At 34.4% G+C, this 22964-nt stretch overlaps 2 protein-coding genes across 3 annotated transcripts; one reads left to right on the plus strand and one right to left on the minus strand.

The window, feature by feature from the left end:
• Window positions 1-758: 758 nt before the first annotated feature.
• LOC130647464 (thyroglobulin-like) lies at window positions 759-4745 on the minus strand. Its single transcript, XM_057453329.1, has 4 exons — window positions 4545-4745; window positions 3958-4080; window positions 3410-3502; window positions 759-991 (listed from the first exon to the last, which is right to left on the minus strand). Exons 1-4 carry the CDS (start codon window positions 4588-4590, stop codon window positions 804-806), a joined length of 450 nt encoding a protein of 149 aa, XP_057309312.1. The 5' UTR covers window positions 4591-4745; the 3' UTR covers window positions 759-803.
• A 5083-nt stretch (window positions 4746-9828) lies between these two features.
• LOC130647470 (uncharacterized) lies at window positions 9829-22961 on the plus strand. Of its 2 annotated transcripts, XM_057453335.1 has the most exons (10): window positions 9829-10328; window positions 10655-11481; window positions 16551-16701; window positions 17493-17573; window positions 17903-18065; window positions 18710-18886; window positions 19720-19862; window positions 20467-20658; window positions 21087-21225; window positions 21953-22961. In XM_057453335.1, exons 1-10 carry the CDS (start codon window positions 10128-10130, stop codon window positions 22282-22284), a joined length of 2406 nt encoding a protein of 801 aa, XP_057309318.1. In that variant the 5' UTR covers window positions 9829-10127; the 3' UTR covers window positions 22285-22961. The 2 variants fall into 2 exon arrangements, with proteins under 2 accessions (XP_057309318.1, XP_057309320.1); XM_057453337.1 differs by lacking the exon at window positions 17493-17573 and having other exon boundaries at window positions 9832-10328.
• Window positions 22962-22964: the final 3 nt, after the last annotated feature.

Raw genomic sequence — 22964 nt, forward strand, 5'->3', positions numbered from 1 at the left:
ATCTTTCCTTGTTTAATCTTTGTGTCTCATCGCTTTAAATACTTCGCCACTGCAGCTCTTCTCCTTAGTGATTCATTTTCAACATTCGACAAATTAACTGACATAGAAACTAAATGTTAAATCTAACAATGATTGATTGATTTCAGGCAAGTGGAAGATCTTAATTCGGATATTATGTTTAAAACACTGATACACAATGACTTGTGTTACAGTGGAGTATTATATAGGGTATTGACCCTAATAAACTAGATTGTAGGGTCAAAATTTTATGGATGGAGCTTAACCAAAATTTAGCTCAAAACATAATGACAGTTTTTGATCACATTATTTTGATAAGAAAATCGTACCTATTTCTTTATTTTATTTGCCACCTCTAAATTTTCTAAAGCCTAAAACTTTAGAGAATATAACTAACACAAACCAAATTTTGGTACCAATTTTATTAACATGGTCTAAAAGCATCCCACAACAACTTTCAAGTCGAAAACCCTCTTTTTAGTTAATTTATTTTGATTTTTACAAGACAAGCCCAAAGGATAGTTTTCTCACCAGGCAAAATATTTTATATGGAGAGGAATAATCAAAAGTTCTGGTTACCCGCCGTTTTTAAAAGTAGAAATGCATTCTAACCAGCCTGAGTTTTCTAAAAAGTTAAATAACTTAATTATTTAAATTTCAAAACAATACCATCTCAAAATTTCGATCTACGCATACACAGAAATGCAACGGGGGTTATTTTTCACAACAAAATAAACAAATTTGTTATTTATGTTATTATATATTCTTATTGATAGTTTTCACGATTAACAGTTCGGCATAGAAGGACCTGCTTGTCCGATTGCTTTTCCAGTCAGCGGATCCGCACACCAACACATGCCTTTTCGACATTGTACTGTTGAGTAATCACCGTTACTATCGCAACGTGGCACAGAAACGCCAAGTAAGCCACGCTTTAAAAGAACCATACCTTGGTGTCTGGCATTGAAGCATGCTAAAAAATAACCCGAATTTTACTACGGAGTTTCAATATATAGAAGCTTTTTGGCATGTTGGGATGGAACTCGATATTGGCATGCTAGATCAATATAACTGCTTCTAGTTGCTAAGAATTTATAACTTATTCAGTTCAGGGAGTATGGGTAGCCTCGACTCCACAATCTCTTGATCCCTGAACCGTTATGAAATCTTCAAAAAAGGCAAAATGCCCTCAATCTCGTTTCCAGAGTTTCTTTTTCGCTTTTTGGATATGCACGAGGAGCCACATATAAGAAAGCAAAAAGGAAGCCTTGGAAACAAGATTAAAACTGCCTTGGGAACGACGTTGGAAATATGGAATCTCTCATATTTATAGTTTCTCATGAAATATCCGCTTTAACAAGCAATGAAGTTGTATCAAAGATGTTTTTTGTCGTTCTTAGATAATTGGAGTGCAATTGGAGTGTAATACTTTCTTCAGGGAAAGGTTCTCAAGTATTATAAAGGCATTCTCGTTTCCAGGGCTCTTTGAGATTAAAACCGTCGAGAATGTCGAGTCGAGAATGTTATAAAGGTCTTCAGTTTGACGTTTTCGTAGGCACTATTTTGTCCAATCCTCTCTTTTCTTGCCTGAGTTAATTAATCTTAATCTCTTTGATAATAGCCGTATTCCGTCTCTCTGTATGTTACGGAAACACGAATATCAAATGCGATATATTTTTATCCACTTTGCTGCGACGAATAAATATAAAGGACGGGCGAACCCATGGATTTTTCCACAGGCAACGACTAATCTCTATTAGCGGCTTTTTTTGAAAAAATGGTGCGCGCCCGATTTCTACTGACCTCTGTTTTTCTGTTGGACGTAGCTTAATTTCGGAATAATTTCGGAATCGCGCCAGAACCAGATAAACAACATGCCACAAAGCCATTTCAGTTTGGAGGCGATGGTGTCAAGTTTTCAGATCTGTTTGACCTTTTTATCTTCTCTAAGCTTTTTAATTTTGTAGTGCTTGTTTTCACATGTTAAGGCACATATATTATACACGCTTTTTTACCCATGTACAAATCTTAAATAACCAATTTTAACGCTATTCGGTCCGGGGTTTTTCGAACATACTATGACCGGGGGGCGGATTCCGACCCCCCCCCCCCCCCCCCCTCAATAACTTTTCATAGGATTGTTCAAATTGAATCAAACTTGGCACACTTATAGTACGTCATAAAAGGAACAAAATGGCGGTAATAAATTTTTGCTTGCGTCAGCACATTTTCTGTGACGTCATCAGAAGCTTGAAAATTGTTAAAAATGCCACTATCTGCTTAAAATATAATTACTTTTGTTCTAGAGTGAATTTTTACATTCTGTTTGAAGTTTCTGAAAGCTAAATAAATATTTTTTAACATATCTTCCGGTTTTTACATGGATCGGTTAAAAAATTGCCAAAAATTGCCCGAAAATCCGTTTTTTCCCATTTTTGGGTAAAATCCGACAAAATCGGGAAATCGGATTAGTCACGTGTCAAAATTATTCAAAATGATTCTTCTTGATGAAACAAAGTTGTGTTGCAAGTTTCAAGTTCTAAGGATAATTCTAACAGGAGTTATTATATTCTTCCCATTATAAGGATTTCATAGAGATTTTAGGGGTAGTTTCGAGTAATGGCCAATATCAAAGCCTCTGAAAGGTATAGGACCTAAAAATTTAGCATGGAGGTGTCTAATAGATAAATGTTGAAACTCAGTAAGTATTATAGCCATATAGGAAGGCAATCAGGAGTTATTAAAAAGAAACCGTCAGGGGGGGGCGGAATCCGCTCGTTTTGTTACGGAAACACTAAATGCGACATATAAAGGACGGCCCCGTGGATTTTTCCACGGGTCACCGACTAGTTTTAATTTTACTCTTTAATACAATGGGTTATCGCAACAAACGCTAATACAACCTCTATGTCTGGCATACTTTTAACGAAAGATGAAGAATGTATTCAAAAATGAGTATGGCAAATTGTATACGACAAAATGGTACGGTATGTATGGCACAAAAGAATATGATAAAGCTATCTAATCTTGGGGATTATATATAGTGAGGTAAATTTTAATATTCTAGAAAAATGAAATTTTTTTGCTGTTTAAAAAGTATAATAGAATACCTTATTTGAAATTCCCATTATAAGGTAACAGCTAGGCATTCTTAAGCGATTGTTTCTCATCGTAAGGTGAATAAGAGGTTCAAGAAGTGCGAGAAAAAAATTTAAACCGTTGACTACAAAAGAATATGGAAGTTTCATTTTAAGTAATACCAAACTAAAGTTAAAATACCAAAAAAAGAACTATCCAATGTGACGCAACTTGCAACAATTATTATCGAACACCCAAAAATTGTTTTTTGTGCATTGCATAAGGTCGAACTGAAACAACTTATTGTACTTACGTGTGAGTTCACAGTTTTCTGGTCTTGCAAACCTCACTCTTGTTCCAAGAACTTCAACACCCGATTGTGGAAACACACAGTAGCAGTACCCCTCTAAAGAAGAATCGAATTAACAATAAAGAATGTGAAGATGGTGGAATTGTATCATGATATGCATCACTTATGTGTAAATAACCTTAGACCTACCTAAATAGGCCTACCTTGTGAGAAAAAAATATAATTTTCAACCACGCCCATACAACCACGCCCATATATATTGACCTATACACAACTACTTTTATCTAAACTCTTCCCTAGGGCATCTTGTATCTTTTCTGATATTGAACGGTATAATACCAGGCGTTGGGAACGAGGTTGGCCGTTATCAGCATTTTTGCTGCATGTGAAGGCTATTCACATGCATCGTATTTTCGTTACACTATCAAAACTGCAATAACTCGCTGTTTATAGGATATATATTTTGCGTATTTATTTTCATCTGGTAGGAAGAACAAGTTTGTGTGAATTAACAACAACAGATTGTCTGGTAATAAAATTTTCAAACTAACCATGGCACTGCATCTCCTCATAAGTGGCATCTGAATTACATTTTGGTATAAATGCTCCCAACAACGGCTTTCCATCTTGTCCTTTCGCCTTGCTTAAGTCATCAAAACAATCTCCATAAACCCCTGTCAATAAATATAAACAAGTCAAATATATACAGATGTGTTTACAGAGCAAATCGAGATAAGGAGTAAGAATTGTCACGAATTACATTTTACTTAACAATACGTTTATACCAATTTACTACAGTTAGCTATCAGTAACTCGAACACTAATTTTTTCGGATAACTGAAACTTTTTACTCAAGAAAAGGACATTAAACTAGATATGGCAGAACTGTTTTTTTGGTTTTATTAATTTCTGATGTAATATAGATAGATAATGTTGTCTGCCAAGAAAAATTCAATTTACAAGGAACTTGCATGCCTTTTTTAATGCCAAGATTGCACCTTTTTTCGGTAACTGCTGCTCCACCACCAAATCCGACTAAACGGAGGAGCTTCGTTTAACTTGAACAATCGTTTTCCTCGGTGCTTTAAAGAATTGAGTTACTGGGAGTTAACTGTATGTAAATAGAAAGCTTGCTTACCACTTAAAGCAATTGCTAACACGGACAAGCCAATTATCGCGTTCATGATTCCACTCTTTCAATGTGTATTAAAAAAACACGTACCTCGTATTTCTTATTTTTATAAGAAATACCCTTTCTCTTGTATGACACTCAACCTGGTAGAAATACGTTTATCAGAATCTTATACCATTGCATTGCACCCATTGCATTGCAGCTTTATAATTTTAGATTACTAAATTGAAAGTGTATATAAAAAATTATCTGCTTCAGATTTGTCCGGAATTTGAGTTGGCCATCATACTGTAAAGTATGTATTAGTATGATAGAACGTAAATATTGTTTGGCTCTCCTTCTCTGATGATAGGCAACAGGCTTTGATATTTGCAATATTTCAATGTTAGTTATTGGCAATGCGTTGAAGATGCATTCTTTATTTGCACAACGGCTCGTCAATCTAAAATTAAAAACAGCAATGGCAACTAACCAAATAACGTATGCCCTCTATGTAAATAGTTTTGTTTACAAATTGTTAAAAAGATAGCAAGCTGCAGCGAAGTGTTACGGGCGTTCACACATAGTATCTCATTGCAAATGACCTACCTGATTCGTACTAACTTTTGCGGGTTTTAGTTCTCGAACTTTATGCAGATTGTGTTTAAAATCATTACCTTCGAAAAAGGTGAACACGATTCAATATTTCTTGAAATTTTTATCTCACAGTGAAGAAGAATTCAATTTTATTTACATAGATTTGAACACTGTGAAATGATCACTAAAATGTAGCTGTGTAGATGTTTTTTAAAAATGCTTTTATTTAAAAAATATTTGATAACATTTCATTTTTAAAAAATACCAATGCTTTGTGATTTGTTTGACCTGCGAAATATCTACCCGCGAAAATTATAAATAATGTGTTACATAGCCAGGTAAATCTTCCATTCTCGTGCCCAGACTAAAACTTTGAAAGTGTTTCAAGATTTATCTCAAAGAGCTCTGGGGTCGAGAATGGTAAAGCCTTCTTACGTCATGCTTCTTTAGAACGATGCTAAACGAACGACTACTTTCGTCACGCTGATCAAAAGTTGTCAGGTTAAACTTGTCTTGCGCGCTGATTATAATTCCCCTTTGAGTTTTGTAAGCATTTAATAACAACTTAGCAACTTCTTCCAAGCTTCACAAATCACTTACATTCTGTAGTCTACTCTTCAAATGCAATGTCTTATTATTTAAAAAATCCTAAAGGAAGTGTTTTGACATGGTTTACTGCCGTAGAAAGTGCCAATTTTTTTAAAAAAACGATGTGTGTTTTTTAAACGAAGTACAATCCTATTTTCTCGTCTGTTTAAAATATATCCGTTTTATTGACTTTATTAAATTTCAGTGCATCTTCTTAAAATATAGAGGTGCAAATATTCAAAGTTTTTTTATTCAAGCTAATGTTTTATTTATTTAATTTAAATTAATGCTAGAAATAGCTGATTTTGTGGTGATACCCAAACCTCGTCCAAAGGATGAGCCGTCCTTTCAGAATATTAGAGGCATAGAGAAGACCTGGGGACGGGGTTGGTTATACCCATTAAAAATGGTAAACATCGCAACAGACGAAACATAAGAGAGAAACACAACGATAGTTTCTATAGACTATTGTTGTATGGAAGAAAAATATGGACATCGCATTAGCATTGAAACGTATAGGATTCTAGGTGCTCAAATAATTTCCCATGTATAAGCTGTATAAACTAAGAAACAGTTACTATTCTTTAATAATAGTCGTTGTGTGGCTGTCGGCTAAACCCGGGACGTGCTAACCCATGCACGAAATTTCAAACTGAAAATAATAAATGCGATATATTTTTATCGACTTGGCTGCGGCGGGGAAATCATAGTGGATTTTTTACGACCTAACGATTAGTATGGTGTAGAACGTTTTTTGTAGTAACAAGAAACAGAGATGATTTGGAAACGTTACCAGCCCCCAAAGGCCTAATGCATGATAATTAAAGTTTTTAGGTCCAATAACATTACAACTGCGATTATCATTGGACAATTTAACCTAAACTCAAAATTTCTGGAAAACCTTTGGTATTTCAGAGATGCACCATAGAGTAATAAAAACGGGTCGCTGCAATCGTAGCATATAGCGGGTACCGTAAATGATATGATGTTACTCAGTTTTTATACTTACTTATTACACAGAGCTTTTTCAAAGGAAAATGAAAATGGTGCGAAAAAAGTGTCCGTTTTATAAAGTGTCGGCCTTATAAGTGTCCGTCTTATAGAGATTTTCTTGTGAGAGTTTGACCTGAAATCTGTCCGGTTTAAGGAATAGTGTCCGTTATATAGAGGTGTCCGCTTTAGACCATGTCCACTTTAAAGAGATTCCACTATATAACTATTATATAGTTGTCAAAAACTCTAAACAGAATGTAAAAATTCGCTCTAGAACGTAAGTAATTAAATTTTTAAGGAGATAGTGCTAAATTAGACAAATTTTAAGCTTTCGATATAAGGGTGCCAAATTTGATTTAATTTGGACAAGCCTACCAAAAGTTGTGAAGGATATCCCCCTATTCTCGGACATAATATATTCTAAATACCCCGCACCGAATAGGGTTAAACGCTGCCCTCAAGTTAGCGCGCATTTTTTAAACTTAATTTAGAATAAGTGCCGCCCCTGAATAAGCGCCACACCTTAAATTTGAAATGCGGCGAATATTTGAGGCCTTTTTTTCTTTATGGGGGATTTCAAAAGAAAAATACACTCTTGTTTTAATAGACCATGCGGCCATCTTTACTTACAAAACACCTGGTCAAATTCAAAATGACTGTATTTGTTTTTTTTTATATTTTTTTAATTTACTATGAAGAATATGACGAAATCTTTTAGCAAGACAAGTGAAGTTTTCTGACACAACCAACCCGATTTCATGCTTTCCTTTTTCCTTTGAAAGCTTTAAACTTTTGTGTTTGTCAGCATTAAGAAAATAGTCAATAAGGATTTTGGATAAGCTCCTCCCTTGAATACAGGTTTCTCCACAAGCGTTCATTTCGGTACTCCTTATTATTAAAGGGAAATGTGTGAAAAGGTAACTGAAATATAAAAATAACGCAAAAACGTTGAAACATACGAAAAGCAGAGACGCTACAATAAACGAGGAAAAACGCAGGAACGTTGAAATATACGACTAAAAACGTACAGAGATGTTAAAATATACGAAGAAAAACGTAGGGACGTTAAATATACGAAGAAAATCGTAGGGACGTTAAAATATACGAAAAAACGTAAGAACTTTAAATATAAGAAGAAAATCGTAGTAATTTTGAAATATAAGAAGAAAAACGTAGGAACGTAAATATACGAAGAAATATACGAAGAAAAACATAGGGACGTTGAAAAATACGAAGAAAAACGTAGGGACGTTGAAATATACGAAGAAAAATGTAGGAACGTAAATATGCGAAGAAATATACGAAGAAAAACGTAGGGACGTTGAAAAATACGAAGAAAAACGTAGGGACGTTAAAATATACGAAGAAAAACGTAGGGACGTTGAAATCTACGAAGAAATATACGAAGAAAATCGTAGGCACGTTGAAATATACGAAGAAAATGTAGGAACGTAAATATACGAAGAAATATACGAAGAAAAATGTAGGGACGTTGAAAAATACGAAGAAAAGCGTGGCAATGTTAAAATATACGAAGAAAAACGTGGGGACGTTGAAATATACGAAGAAAAATGTGGGGACGTTGAAATATACGAAGAAAAATGTAGGAACGTAAATATACGAAGAAGTATACGAAGAAAAACGTAGGGACGTTGAAATATACGAAGAAAAACGTGGCAATGTTAAAATATACGAAGAAAAACGTGGGGATGTTGAATTATACGAAGATTGGTCCAAATATTGCAACAACTTTGTTTTGACAAAACGTGACATGTTGAAAAAATAAAGCTGTCTTTAACAGTAGCATTAAAATTTTGATTTCTTATCACCCAAATAATAACTTTATTAAAAATGGATAAGCAACAAAATACCTAAGTTTTCCTTTTAGGTTATATCTTCAGATCCGCCTTTTGGTTTAAAGTGGGCATGAAATAGAATTATTTGAATTATTCGAATCGCGTTCGTCTTTCTAGAGTGGAAGTTATTTATTCTCGTAGTATTAGATCGCATAAATTCCACATGTATATAGGTCCTAATCAAAGGTGTGGTTCTTCAAGCCGCCTCGGCTTTTTGTTTATGAATGGCACGCGTAAAATTTAAAAAAATACGGTGAACAATTGCTTTAGTTAATAGTATGATTTCGTTTAAATTAAGGGTAAAAAAAGCTGATTTTGTGGTAATACCTTTACTTCGTCCCAAAAGTAAACCGTCCACTCAGAGTATTATAAGCGCAGAGGAGCCCTGCGGACGAGATTGGCTTTACCCATTACAAAATGGTAAACATCGCAACAGACGAAACATAAGAGAGAAACACAACGATAGTTTCTATAGGCTATTGTTTCATGGATAGAGAAATAGGCATACTAAAAAATCGCTTCTATAAGCGCTTTCAAATAAGATCACGAGGAAATCCGTCGCTAACAGGCTGGACACACAATAGTGTGTGCATCCAGGCATGAAATCGAATATATTATATTTGCATCAAAGCTGCATAAATTAACTTAATTATTTATTTAGCACGCCTGAATGCGCTGACCATCCATCTGTGCTAAGAAATCTAAATCTTGCAAATATTTTAGTACGCATGCGCGAGTTGTGAGCTTTTCGACTCGCAAATGCAAATGACAGAATTTAAAATAAAGTTGTTTTACCGGTTAAATTTTTGACGTGTTGTTATAAAGTAAGTTTGTTATGATGTTGAAAAGAAAATGCGATGCATGGTACATATGCATTTCGTTTCGTATGTTCTTCTTCTTCAAGAGGTTTAAACTGGATTTCACTCAACTAAGAACGAAATGGAACTGAAAAAGAATAATACTCCCGTTTGATTGCTTATTTTGTTAACTGTTTTGTGTCAAAGATATTCTGTTCTTATGTCCATCCTATATAATATTCTATATTCATCCTATATAATGATATTTTTGTCCGATCCGATCCAATCTGTTTCGTTATTATTTTTTGTCTTGTGCATGCTCGAGCTTAAATTATTGTGGTATCTTGGAGTATAAAAAAATTAAGCAACGACTCTGAGTGTTATTAATATCATATCTGACAATTAAACAGTTCATAGTTTTATATTTTGTTGTTTGTTTACGTAATCACACCTTTAGCCATCATTTTGATAATAGCTTGTGTTTAGTTTGATGCTAACGTATTTGCGAACGTTACCGGTTATTTACGTCAGAAAAAATGGCGTTAATTTTTGCGACACGATTTAAAATTGAACCAATTATTGTGTCTTAGAATTTGGCCATGGAGTTTGGAAGTATCAGAGTTTGACCATGAAAATTGACGGAAAATAGAGCAAAAAATATAATATTGCTATATTTTTTTTTAGTTGTAGAAATAGGGGAATTTAAGAAGCAGTAATTAGTATATACTTTAGACATTATGCTGACAATATAAACCAGACGAAGTTAAATACCAAAAACCATGAAGTCGGCCACGACAGCCGCAACATATGCTACATTAATTACACTAGCTTGCTTTTTGTGGTTCGGTAAAACACACGCGGCATCTAAACGTTTGAAACGAAGCAACAGAGATAACTTTCGTCGAAGTTATGATGATGACAATTCATGTGATCTTTCAAATGAAGCAAATAAAATAAAATTAACATTCTTACTTAAAAAGGTAAGATATGTTTTTTATTCATTGTTTTATCACTCATGATGGTGATAAGTAGTTCAGTCGGTGGAACACTCGTCTCACGTCTAAAAGGTCTTAGGCTCGATCCCCACATAAGGCTGCTGTCTAGTTTGTCAGAAATTTCAGAGATTTCTATAGTTCGAGTGGAAGCTTTAAACATTCTAGAATCGCCTTTAACCACAAGGCTACGCGCCCCATATGCCACTTAGTCAGGGTTTTAATTCACATGCACAGGACCATTAGTAAAATTTGCTGCATCATTATCCTCCTTCCTATAAAAACTTCTGAGCAATAACATTTTTTCTTTGTAGATGAAGGAAGCATATTACGAGAACAATCGGCATATGGTCCCGACAAATGTTGATTTTACGGATAAACAGATCAAACAATATTATCAACCTTATATACCGTCAGCCGAGAATTTAAAGAAAAACGCTGACAACTCTAAAAAACTTTTAAAAAAATTACAAAAGTTAAGCGTGAACTTTACGTTATTAAAACCACGTGAGGAACGCGTGATTTATCAATTTCAGTATTTTTTAGAATCAAACTTTGATAATATATACGGTAACTATTATGATGGTGTGTGGATGCTGGGTCCTGACTATTTCTGCGAACAACCCATCTGTTTTGTAGGATATCAAATATACTCAGCTTTAAAAAGAATCTCAGTTAAAACTCTGAAGGACTTAGAACTAATCATATTTTGGATAAGCGAGCACAGAAAAACATTTGAGAAGTATTTGTCCAACGTAAAATTAGGAGTCAAAGAAGGAATGGTGAACCCTTATGAAGTATGTAAAGCCAGTGCAAAAACATTTGCAAAAAAGTATGGTAAAGTTTACTACAAGGGAGCGAAAGGAGCGTTTTTCATGAGTTTCGCAAAACTACTGAATGATTCAAAATATTACAGCAAGGTTGATGTAGCTGTTTTTGCAGAGTATAAAAATAAAGTTGGGAAAGGTTTTACAGAGAAACTAAACGAAGTCATTTTGATTGATTTTGGGGAGCCTCTCAAGACTTTGATAGATTACCTAAAGAAAGAACATTACAAGTACTGTCCACCAAGCAATGCTTCAAGTGGTTTAGGGGGATTACCTTTAGACTATCAATTTAAAAACGGAAAAAGACAAATGAGGTAAGATGGAAATTTTCAGCATCTGGTTTGCAAATTATTAACTTAGAATTCTGTCTGGTCTGTTGTTTTGACTTCTTAAAAAAAGTCAACAATGGCGGCAAATTACAAACGAAGAATAAATACGTATAAGTCTTATGCAGTTAAACTGTAAACAACCAAATAATGTACCTTGCCGTTAGCACGAAAAATATCTCTAACGTGATCGCAGAGGAGAGATGTCAAATACAATATTATGTATGCGAACTATGATCACGCAAAATTTTTAGGATTCTAAGTTTACGACGACGTTATTAAACACATGCTCCGTATTTCATAAGAATGAATTTTTAAAAGACCTACACTAAGTTAATTATGATGTAATAGTCACGGTAAATTAACTTTTATTGTTTGTTCCTTTTACACGACTGTTGTCAATTTCATCATATGAAGTTTGAATTATTCCCGCCTTTTATAGAAATTTACAACAAACTTTTTGAAAACAAGTTTACAATTTATTTCGTTTTTTGTTTTATCTATATAATAATACGCCAGTTCCGTGTGTCTGTAACAGGCAAAGTGGATATGTTCATTTTCCTTTAATCTTACCGAAATTTTCTTTGAAGTAACCGAAAAATGCATGTCTAATATGCTAAATTTTCTGACGGTACGGCGCGACGTCAATAACACCACTTTAACGTCAATATCCTATATTAAATTAATGAAGCCGTTACAGTGCACTTAAAACTTTGAGGCCAAATAACTTGGAAACGAGGTGGTGACGTCAATGATTTTTCACTGCGTGGGTAACTAGGGACCACCTGGGACCAATTTGGGTAAGTTTCCCAAACCTGGATCCCCGAATCCGTTTCGGAATGGACGGGTTGATGACGTCATCACAAAACCTTCAAATCCCAATATTTCTGCAACCGTTTGTCAAAAGTGCACGTTCCTATACATTTTCTTGATCAGCATTTCAAGATCTATACGATGAATGCAACGGGTGTACGAATTTGTGAAGACATTTTTTTTGGAACTTTTGATAGGGACTTTGCTGACGTCAGCAAAATTTTAAAGCCCTTAAATCTCCTTAGACGTTTGTCAAAAACATAGGATACTATACATTTTCTTGATCAGCGTTTCAAGATCTATACGATGAAGGCAACAGGTATACAAATTTCTAAAAAAAAGTTTTAGGGGTTTGACTGGCCATTGCTGACGTCAGCAAAATTTTAAAACCCTTATATCTCATTAACCGCTCATCAAAAGCACATGATCATATACATTTTCTTGATCAGCAGTTTAAGCTCTACACAATAGAGGCAACTTAGAAACACAGTTCTATTTTTTTTTGTGGATGGGTTGCTGACGTCATCAAAATTTTTATTCTGCCTCAGTGGATTTTTCCACGGGCTTTATCGACTAGTCTCTATAATAATAAGCCAGTTCCGTGTGTCTGTAACAGGCAAAGTTGATATCGTCATTTTCCTTTGATGTCGCCGAAAAAAATCTTTGATGTTGCCGAAAAAAATATGTCTTCTTTGTCGTGAAAAGCCGCGAGTTTTGTGTGGTTTGTTAAATGAAGTTCTAGCACAAAGTAACGGAAATTGTGTTTGCAAAAAAGATGGCTGTCCTTTTTAAGCATTTGTCTTCCCTTGCCTTCAAAATAAATCTTTACAAAAGCATTTAAAAAGGGGCATGGTATATAAATGAAGTATAGAAAGGTTTCTGTAAGGTTTGTTTATGTTTTTTTCAGTTTTGATGATATTATTGATGCGAGACATGTTTGTTAGCTAGCATCAACCACACCAACAACAACTAGCTAGGTAGCTAGGAATTTATAAATATGTAGCCATGTTGTTTATACCTAGCTAAGTCTCCAGTTTATATTTAAGTGACCAGCTATTACCTGCTGTAGCTACCTTATGTTAGCTTCAGTTTTATGTTGCTTTTTACATGTAAGCTAATCTTAGTGGTCTTTGCTAAGAATGTGACTGTAACTTATTTTAATTGACATTTTAAGCTTAAATTAACAAGCCACAACAACTTTTAAAAAAGTATTACATAATATTTAAGAAGAGTTTAAGGACTGTTTTTAAGCAAATAATGTATTTTTCACAATTTGTGTATGCAAATAATGTATTTTTCACATTTTGTGTAACTAAACTTATATACATCGGTTACATGCAATATGACGAAACGATTTTTATTTAACATGTAGTAATTCTGGTACCTTAAATGACTGCTTTTTCTGAGTTGAATTTGATGGGTTTCATATCAATTTTGTGGAAGATTTTATGGCTGAAGACAATATAGAACATGCCAATTGAACTGATTTTTGTTCATATTTTGATTTGCTCCTCATAAACCTTTGTGTTCTACATTTATTGTAAACTTTTGTGAGGAAGGACCATATATATATACAATGTTTTCAAAATAATAATTTTTGTTGATTTGAAATTTACTCCTTGCTCATTGCTTTTTCGACATTTCAGGTTAAAATGTTTGGTAAAGTCAGTACGGATCATTAGACAAAAAATTGTTTTGTTAACCGGTTAATTTTTACATTTTGTGCATATTTTTGCTGGAGAGGATGGTATGCAACCGAATAAATGATTTTTCAAAGTTTAACTTTTTGTTTTTAGGTGTTTTGTGTTTGTTTAAGTTTGGCTTTTTGATATTGTTCAGGTTGTATTGTTGTATAAGCATTTAGGGAAAAGACAATGTTTAAAATGCTTAAAGAACTTATTTCATAGATCTGTGCTTGCTGTTGCAAGCCTTTCTTTTCGACACTTCAGATTAAAATATTGAAGGTTTTCAACATAATCACATAATAAGATGTATACATATTTGAGATATGTGTTATTTCTGACATTATTATTATTGTTGTCGTAACTGTCTGGGTTGTGACTGTCAATGTTGTACTTTCTACTAACTAGATTTTTCTGCCTAAGTGGATTTTTCCACGGGCCTAATCGACTAGTATTATAATAACCGTATACGTCTGCCTATTTGACACGCATAATGGTAACCTTAGTAGCAAGATGTACGGAATGCGGTAAATAAAGAACGGGCGAACCCGTGGAATTATCTACGGGCCACCGACTAGTCTATATAATAATACGCCAGTTCCGTGTCTCTGTGACAGGCAAAGTGGATGTCTTCATTTTCCTTTGATATTGCCGAAAAATGCATGTCTAATATGGTAAATATTCAGACATAACGGCGCGACGTCAATAACACCACTTTAACGTCAATATCCTATATTAAATTAATGAAGCCATTACAGTGCACCTAAAACTTTGAGGCTAAATAACTTGGAAACGAGTTGGTGACGTCAATGATTTTTCACCGCGTGGGTAACTAGGGACCATCTTGGACCAATTTGGGTAAGTTTCCCAAACCTGGGTCCCCGAATCCGTTTTGGAATGGACGGGTTGATGACGTCATCAAAAAATCTTTAAACCCTAATATCTCTGCAACCGTTTGTCAAAAATATATGATCCTATACATTTTCTTGATCATCGTTTCAAGGTCTATACGATGAAGGTAACAGGGATATAAATTTCTGAAAATTTTTTTTTGCGTTTTTAAGGGCCATTGCTGACGTCAGCAAAATTTTAAAACCATTTTATGTCTTTTGTTGTTCGTAGAAAAGTTATGATCCTATATTATTTTGATCAGCGTTTCAACCTCTACACGTTACAGGCAACGAATAAACTAAATTTTGCCAAATATTTTTTTTTTTTTTTTTTTTGGATTTGCAATGCTGACGACAGCAAACCAACATTTTCAATGTCCTATTGCCTAAGTGGATTTCTCCACGGGTCTTTATCGACTAGTCTATATAATAATACGCCAGTTCCGTGTGTCTGTAACAGGCAAAGTGGATATCGTCATTTTCCTTTGATGTTGCCGAAAAATGCATATCCAATATGTTAAATTTTCTGACGTTACGGCGCGACGTCAATAATATTACTTTAACGTCAATATCCTATATTAAATTATTGAAGCCGTTACAGTGCACTTAAAACTTTGAGGCCAAATAACTTGGAAACGAGGTGGTGACGTCAATGATTTTTCACCGCGTGGGTAACTAGGGACCACCTGGGACCAATTTGGGTAAGTTTCCCAAACCTGGGTCCTTGAATCCGTTTCGGAATGGACGGGTTTATGGCGTCATCACAAAACCTACAAACCCCAATATCTCTGCAACCGTTTGTCAAAAGTTCATGTTCCTATACATTTTCTTGATCAGCATTTCAAGATCTATATGATGAATGCAACGGGTGTACGAATTTGTGAAGAAATTTTTCTTTGGAACTTTTGGTAGGAACTTTGCTGACGTCAGCAAAATTTTTATACCCTATATCTCCTTAGGCTCTTTTCAAAAACATACGATACTATACATTATTTTGATCAGCGTTTTAACCTCTGCACATTACAGACAACAAATGATTAAATTTCACCAATTTTCTTTTTGTATATGCACTGTTGACGTCAGCAAAAAATCTAAAGCAACCTAATTTTCCATTGTTCTTCTGCGCCTTAGTGGATTTTTCCACGGGCCTTATTGACTAGTTTTGAAATAATGTTTTTCACACTAATGATAAACTAGTTATCACACTGCAGCCTTGTACCAATATGACATCTATATTTCTCGTTCAAGGATAGAAAAATAAACGGACAAAAATATTAGAATTGTACTCTGATAACCAATACTTAGCTATTCGTACTAATTTCCACGCCGCTAAAAAATCTTTCTCGTTTGCATAACTTTTCGCGCAATGTGAATGTATTTTGCACGTGTTAATTTTTGCGTTAATATAAATTCCCCTTTTTCTCTATTTCTGAGTTTTAGACAAAATAAAAACGCCTCTGTTGTACACACGCTTCTATTGTACACATGCTTCTGTTGTACACATGCTTCTGTTGTGCACGCAAATATCAGTACGAATAATGTATTTATATGTATAAGCCTTAGACGGAAAAAAGTTGAGGTTATAATAGCGAAGTGATTTAGGGATAAAGGGAAGCTTTTGCGATAAGAGACTTTGAATCGAGATTATATGAAACTTTTCCTTTGCCACTAGCCTAAAAACAAGTAAAAAATTGCCATCTGGAGAACGTATTGATGTTGATTCGGGCTACAAGAAATTCATGCGCTACTACACCACATCAAATATTACTGCTTCCGAAGCAATGCATCTTGGATATAAACTGGTAGCTAAATATTACGAACAGGTAAGTGCATGATACTTAGTTAATAAAACGTCATTACAAAAATTTTATTATTTTCTTCTCCCTCTTTGGTCCAATAAAGGTAGATAGCAAACACGTAAAATCGTGGATATTGGTGCTATGTGACGGAGAGTTCATGTTTGGGTTTGGAAGCATAGCAAAGGTGAATTTCCACTCAAAAACGAAATGAAGAAGATCGGAACAGACTGGAATCTCATTGTTTGAGAAAATTTTTCGTTTCGATCAATACTGAAAGTTGAATTAACTTCTTTTTTTTTCGGACAGGAAGTGGAAAAATTTATAAAAATAAATAAATAAAAATTAACAAAAAGCCAATCAAATTTAAATTTTTTTCTTGTTCTTTTTCGTTTTGTTCTTAAGTGGAAGTTGGGTTAAATTGTTTCGCATAGCTTGTCCTGTCATTTTAGCTAATTTTAAATCTATTTGTACATTTTTAACCCAATACTACCAATTTTAATTATCAATAATCTGTTAAACTTGTCTCTTCCATACAACCAGTGTTTTTATACCCTACTGCCTTCCCAGGTACTTTTTCTAAAAGGTTGCAGCATCAGAACGTGAAAGAACTGGAGACAAAATTAGCGGCATTCCCATAAAACCATTGGCATTCCCGATGTTTTATTTTAGTTCATGCGTGTTAACATTTTCAGTGACTATCACCTGTTACACAGATTAAAGCCATGATTTTACAGACGAGTGTTATTGCGAAGGTCATGCCACCTTAGATATGCCCAAGCATATACATACACGATTCACCCACTTTCTTTTTGTAGGTCTTGTTGCTAGGATACCAACTAACAAAGAATAAAAACAGAAAGAGTGTTTGGAGTAAATTGAAGAAATTTGTCCGAAGGGTAAACTTCGTACCCATGACCTCGATTTGATTACCCACAGTTCACATGATGTTTTGTTAAGATTGATAACAATAAATCACATTTTGTGGCAAACCAAACAATGATAGAACTTTAGCAGGGATAAGTCATCTACGACGAAGAAAATATATAATTTAATATGCGCATGTGCATGGATCAGGGTACCCTCCCTCTCCACCGCTGTTCTCCTATTGTCTAAAACATGATTTCTTTTTATGAAAATTGTGAAAAAGCTTCGTGTCTATTATTGTCCAGACAACGGTTTTTGAGATTGCCAATACTTTTGGAAATGGTAAAAGTTTGTTTTTTAGGTTCTACACCTTGGCAAAGAATTAACTAACGAAGTGGAGGAAAAAGAAATGATTGAGAAGTTTAAAAAGATTCTCAAATCTAGTAAACAATTTTACAATGCAAAGCCATTTCCAAAGAATGAATCAGATGATGATGCACATGACAGGTGTGACAATGACGAAGGTATGTTGTCTTTTTTGTCATCATGTCTCGTCTGTTTTAAAAAATCTTTTTTGTTCGGTAAGTTTGAATTGTCACTGTTGATTCCTGCTTTAAAAACCAAAATTTTGGCAGCAAAAAAATCGGTAGCTAAACTTTCCACGCAGAGATTTGGGCTTGATTTTCAGAATTTCGTCAGACCTTTTTTGCTACACTTTAAATAGTTTTGTTTTACCAGTACACGGAGAGTGTAATAACAGTAACGAAATGCAAAAAAACAACCTCGTCCCCAGGGGTTCTTGCCTTTTTGACATCGAGGCCGGCTGTCAAGTAAGATCTAGTGGCTTTGAAATTAGACAACAAACCCTGGGAACTGGGATGGCAGAAATGTGCTTTTTCAAATTAGGAGAATATAACCCAAATCTTAATTGTGCCTAAACACACTGCGGTAAAGAACAGACAGTAAAACAGTACGTAAGGTAGAAGATTAAGTCCACCTAACAAAATGTAATCATCACTAAGGCGTGGTGTAAAACGTTACAGAAACGGTTGTAATAAACGAGGCAATTAACTCGTCTCGCTTAACCCTAAAAAATAAAATAAACTGTCCGTGGTGAATGATGATACTTTTGTCAGTAGTATATTAACTTTTGTTGTTGTTTACGTAGACGCAGCAAGGTTCTGTCCGCATCGTTGGGCAGTACTTCAGAAATGGTTTGAAAACAACCGCAAGATTATGAAGAAAGCTAGGCCAGCTATTGATCATTTGTTTCATACTAAAGGACCAATGAAAACCACTCCTAAATGTCTCGTCAAGCTAGTACCAGAGTACAACCCAACAAATGGTATGTTTCTCTATTTTTGAAATAAATAGATTTGAATTTTACTACATGATTTTTATTTACTTGCTCTTCTATTTTTTTTTTCTTTTCTTCTATAAGGGGAGACGGCTAAAGGAAGATACACTTACGCGCTCTAACCAGCCTTCATTCCATGCTCACACACACCTTAAACTTTCCTTAGCGTAACTCTATAGGAGGACTTTAAAACTGTAAATCCACGCTGGTGAAAATTAATAAACTGATTCCCTTATACAGCACAAAGCATCAAAAACGTCGTGGAATGCAAAACATTCAAAATTTAGACTTCTGGGAAAGAGGGATGAGTACCAAGTAGAGGGTGGGTGCAAAGCCGTGATTATGTACAAATATACAACTAATCAAACAGAAGCTAACATATAAATGGGAGGGGGAGTTTGGGTGCAAAAGTCCAGTTAGCTGTAGTCCTTTTAAAACTTTTTCGCGATCCAAGGTTTAAAAGCTCAATAATTTTTTTTTAATTCACTTCATTAACTCCCACCTGAATTGACGTTGACAAATTGAATTTCAAAAAAGGAATACAATTGCTAGTAACATTTCTTTCTTCTCAGTACAGCCTAGTGGTATTGTTTCGGTTTACCTGAGAGAGCCCAGCTAGTCAGTGTTGCGGGTGAAGCATTTTTCCTTTTCACTTTGCATGTTCGCCGTGATGAATATCAAAAATCGCTGTGCATTATGCATGTTACTTCTATAAATAAACTTAAACTTTTCTCTCAGTAAACAGTTTTATATAACGCGTTCTGCAGTTATACCAAGTCTAAGGGTTACCTGTTCAAAACTCTTTTATTTCACTTCTTCAGGTGTACCAAGTTACTTAGAGAGTGATCCAAAGTGTTCGGAACCAGCTAGCTACTTTCTTCCCTTCTTTAAAGACGATATGGGACCAAAATATGAAGATTACAACACTAATTTTCATGAAGCCAGACCAGGGCATCACTTACAGGTACAAAATAGCTTTGCTTTTATAGTATTGTACAAGGTAAAACCTGTAAATGATACATTACTTACAAGTACAAAGTAGCTTTGTTTTTTAAAGTGTGAAATAAGGTAATTCTTGATACTATGGGGTAACTTTAGTCTCAAAGCGTTGTTGAGAGCAAATATTCGACAAGACGAGGTTGAGGTCGAAACTGGTTAGTGTTTTATCTATCGCTTCTACTCTCGATTGGGTAGTGTATTGAAATTCAGTTATTATCACAAAAATATTTACGCTTATCCGATTCTATTCTGAGAACTATATGCGAAGACAATCCCAAAAGAAGGGGGCAAAATAAATGACTTCCACTTCTCCCTTTCCAAATGTTGTCTTTTACTGGAGACTTCCCACAATAACAATCCCAGTCTTACTGGCGATATTCTTTCTACTTTTCACAAAGCTACTAAAGTATTTATGTATTTCAATGCCACTGAAATTCAACCTCGTCGCCAGGACTATTTGCTTCTCAACGGCGCGATCAGCCTGTCCCAGCGCCTTTTCGACGCCACGGTAAAAGGTGCTGGGGTCGAGCTTGACTGAAATTAGTTGTTTTTAAAATGTTTTACTTTAGATTCAAGGTTTTCTGGAAAATTTTGCTGACAAATGCGGTGGAATTACATCCTGGATTAATGAAGTTGTTGATTATTACCCTTCATTCTCAGAAGGTTGGGGCTTATACGCCGAAAATCCCATTCTTCTAAACGACACAAAAGTTTTGAAAGAAAGTGATTACCTAGAAAAATACGGCGTCTTAAAATGGCAGGTCAGAATTTGATTGGATTATTTTAGGTATTTTCGTATGCTCATTTAGGGCTATTGTTATTATGCATAATAACCGGTTAATATGTATAATAACCGGTTAATATGTATAATAACCGGTTAATATGTATAATAACCGGTTAATATGTATAATAACCGGTTATTATGCATAATAACCGGTTAATATGTATAATAACCGGTTAATATGTATAATAACCGGTTAATATGTATAATAACCGGTTAATATGTATAATAACCGGTTAATATGTATAATAACCGGTTAATATGTATAATAACCGGTTAATATGTATAATAACCGGTTAATATGTATAATAACCGGTTAATATGTATATTCCCTAAATTTATCACTATCCAAGACATATATATTAAAGCTAGCTTTGCCAAAACAATATTTTCCTCCAATTTCTGTAGATTTGGAGAGCGTTGCGGATAATCGTCGATGTAGGCTTCCACGAGAAGAACATGACACGTAATCAAGCGTTCGATCTTTTTTCGAAATACACGTGGGATCATTCCGACACAACGTTGAAAGAACTCACAAGATATCAGGGTAGGTTGTGTTTTAACATAATATTCCGTGGTACTTACACAGCTATGATTTATATTGTCACTCTTCCCGCTTAAATATAGCACCCTTGTCCTTAGGACATATTGTATCTTTTCTGAAATCAGGACCGTCGTCAGGACCGTCCAAATCAGAAAAGATGTAAGATACCCTCGGGTCAACGTTGTTATACATGGTTAACAAGTTCAAACATTGTTCCCGAGCTTCTTTTGTGTTACCGTGTATTTGAAGGGCAGAAATTTTAGCGGACAGAAATCTTTCCGTGCTAAATAAAGCGAGATTTTCGCGTGTTGCAATATTTGCGACAAATTTTGCGTAGAAATATTTTGCTTCGTTTCCGCACTAAAAAACTCTTGCGTAGGGCCAAGATCCAAGAAATTAATATATTCGATAAATTGCATTTAAGGTATTTACCATAATCAAAAGTCTGCAACTATTAGTGTTTCGAGGAATCAGGATATCCGAGAAATTTTGAAGAAAAAGTAAATGCCAAACGTTATTGAAATTAAGAAGAAATAAACCACTAAGCTTGAGATTTCCGCGTTTTCTGATATTTTTTAGTTGTGAAAAATCTTCGGCCAGTTTTTTCCTATTCAAAAATTATCTCTCGAATGTTTAATTTTTTTTTATGAAATTTAGTCCTTTTATCGGTTAAATTTAGAAGCACAAAATTTTGTGCATGATTTACATGTAATCAATTTTTGTGTTTCAGGTACACCAGGACAAGCGACATCATATACTTCAGGACAACAAAGCATTATATCCTTAAGAAACCGTGCTCAATCAGAGCTTGGTGATAAATTTGATATAAAAGATTTCCACTACCATCTTCTTTCACAAGGCCAGGCGCCATTTTATTTTACCTCGAAATATATAGACCAATACATACAGTGTACAAAGGACAAGGATAATGAAAGATTCTGTGATATTATACTAAACCAAAATATCAACGCGATGAAAAAAGATAGCGTTTACGAGAATACGGAACTGGAAAATCAAGTCGCGAGCTTGTTTCGATTATTCAAGAAGAGAAAACACGCGTAGAAAATATACTAATTTGCATTATAGTAGATTTAAGCATTCTTGTCCCCAGAGTTCTTTGAGATAAACCTCGAGGTTTATTTCGAAGACCTCTGGGGACGAGAATGAAATTTAAGGTGAATTTCCACTCAAGAATGGAAAGCAAAAAATTGGGATTTATGGAATCCGATTGATATATTTTCCTTTACGATCAAACTAAAAGTTTAAATCATTTCATTTTATTTTTTGGCGGAAAAAAAAAACAGAAAAAAACTATAAAAACGAAAGAATAATTAGTAGAATAGCCAATCAAATTAAATTATTACAAAATAACAAATAAAAGGGTGGGGTTAAGGGGTGCTATATAACCAAATGTTGGATCATGCAATTAATTTTCTTAGACTGTTTGCATTCTGATAAAACTATTTCAATTTAATTACAAGGAAATTTTCTCAATAACAGGATGATTATTCAGCATTATTTCGCTTTCATTTCATTCAGTTTAATAGTTTATTCCTTAGTGGAAATTCACCTTTACGTTTCTTATTATATGCCCATACCAAACTCGTTTCCAGGGTCTCCAAAGGTAATATCATCAGTAGAAATGCCCTGATACCGAGATTGCGAATATAATTTATTTATAGATGCATATGTAATTTAAACTATTAATAACAACTGTTTTTAAATATTTTTTAATAAAATTT

This window comes from Hydractinia symbiolongicarpus, chromosome 6 (assembly GCF_029227915.1).
Source record: "Hydractinia symbiolongicarpus strain clone_291-10 chromosome 6, HSymV2.1, whole genome shotgun sequence".
NCBI lineage: Eukaryota > Metazoa > Cnidaria > Hydrozoa > Anthoathecata > Hydractiniidae > Hydractinia > Hydractinia symbiolongicarpus.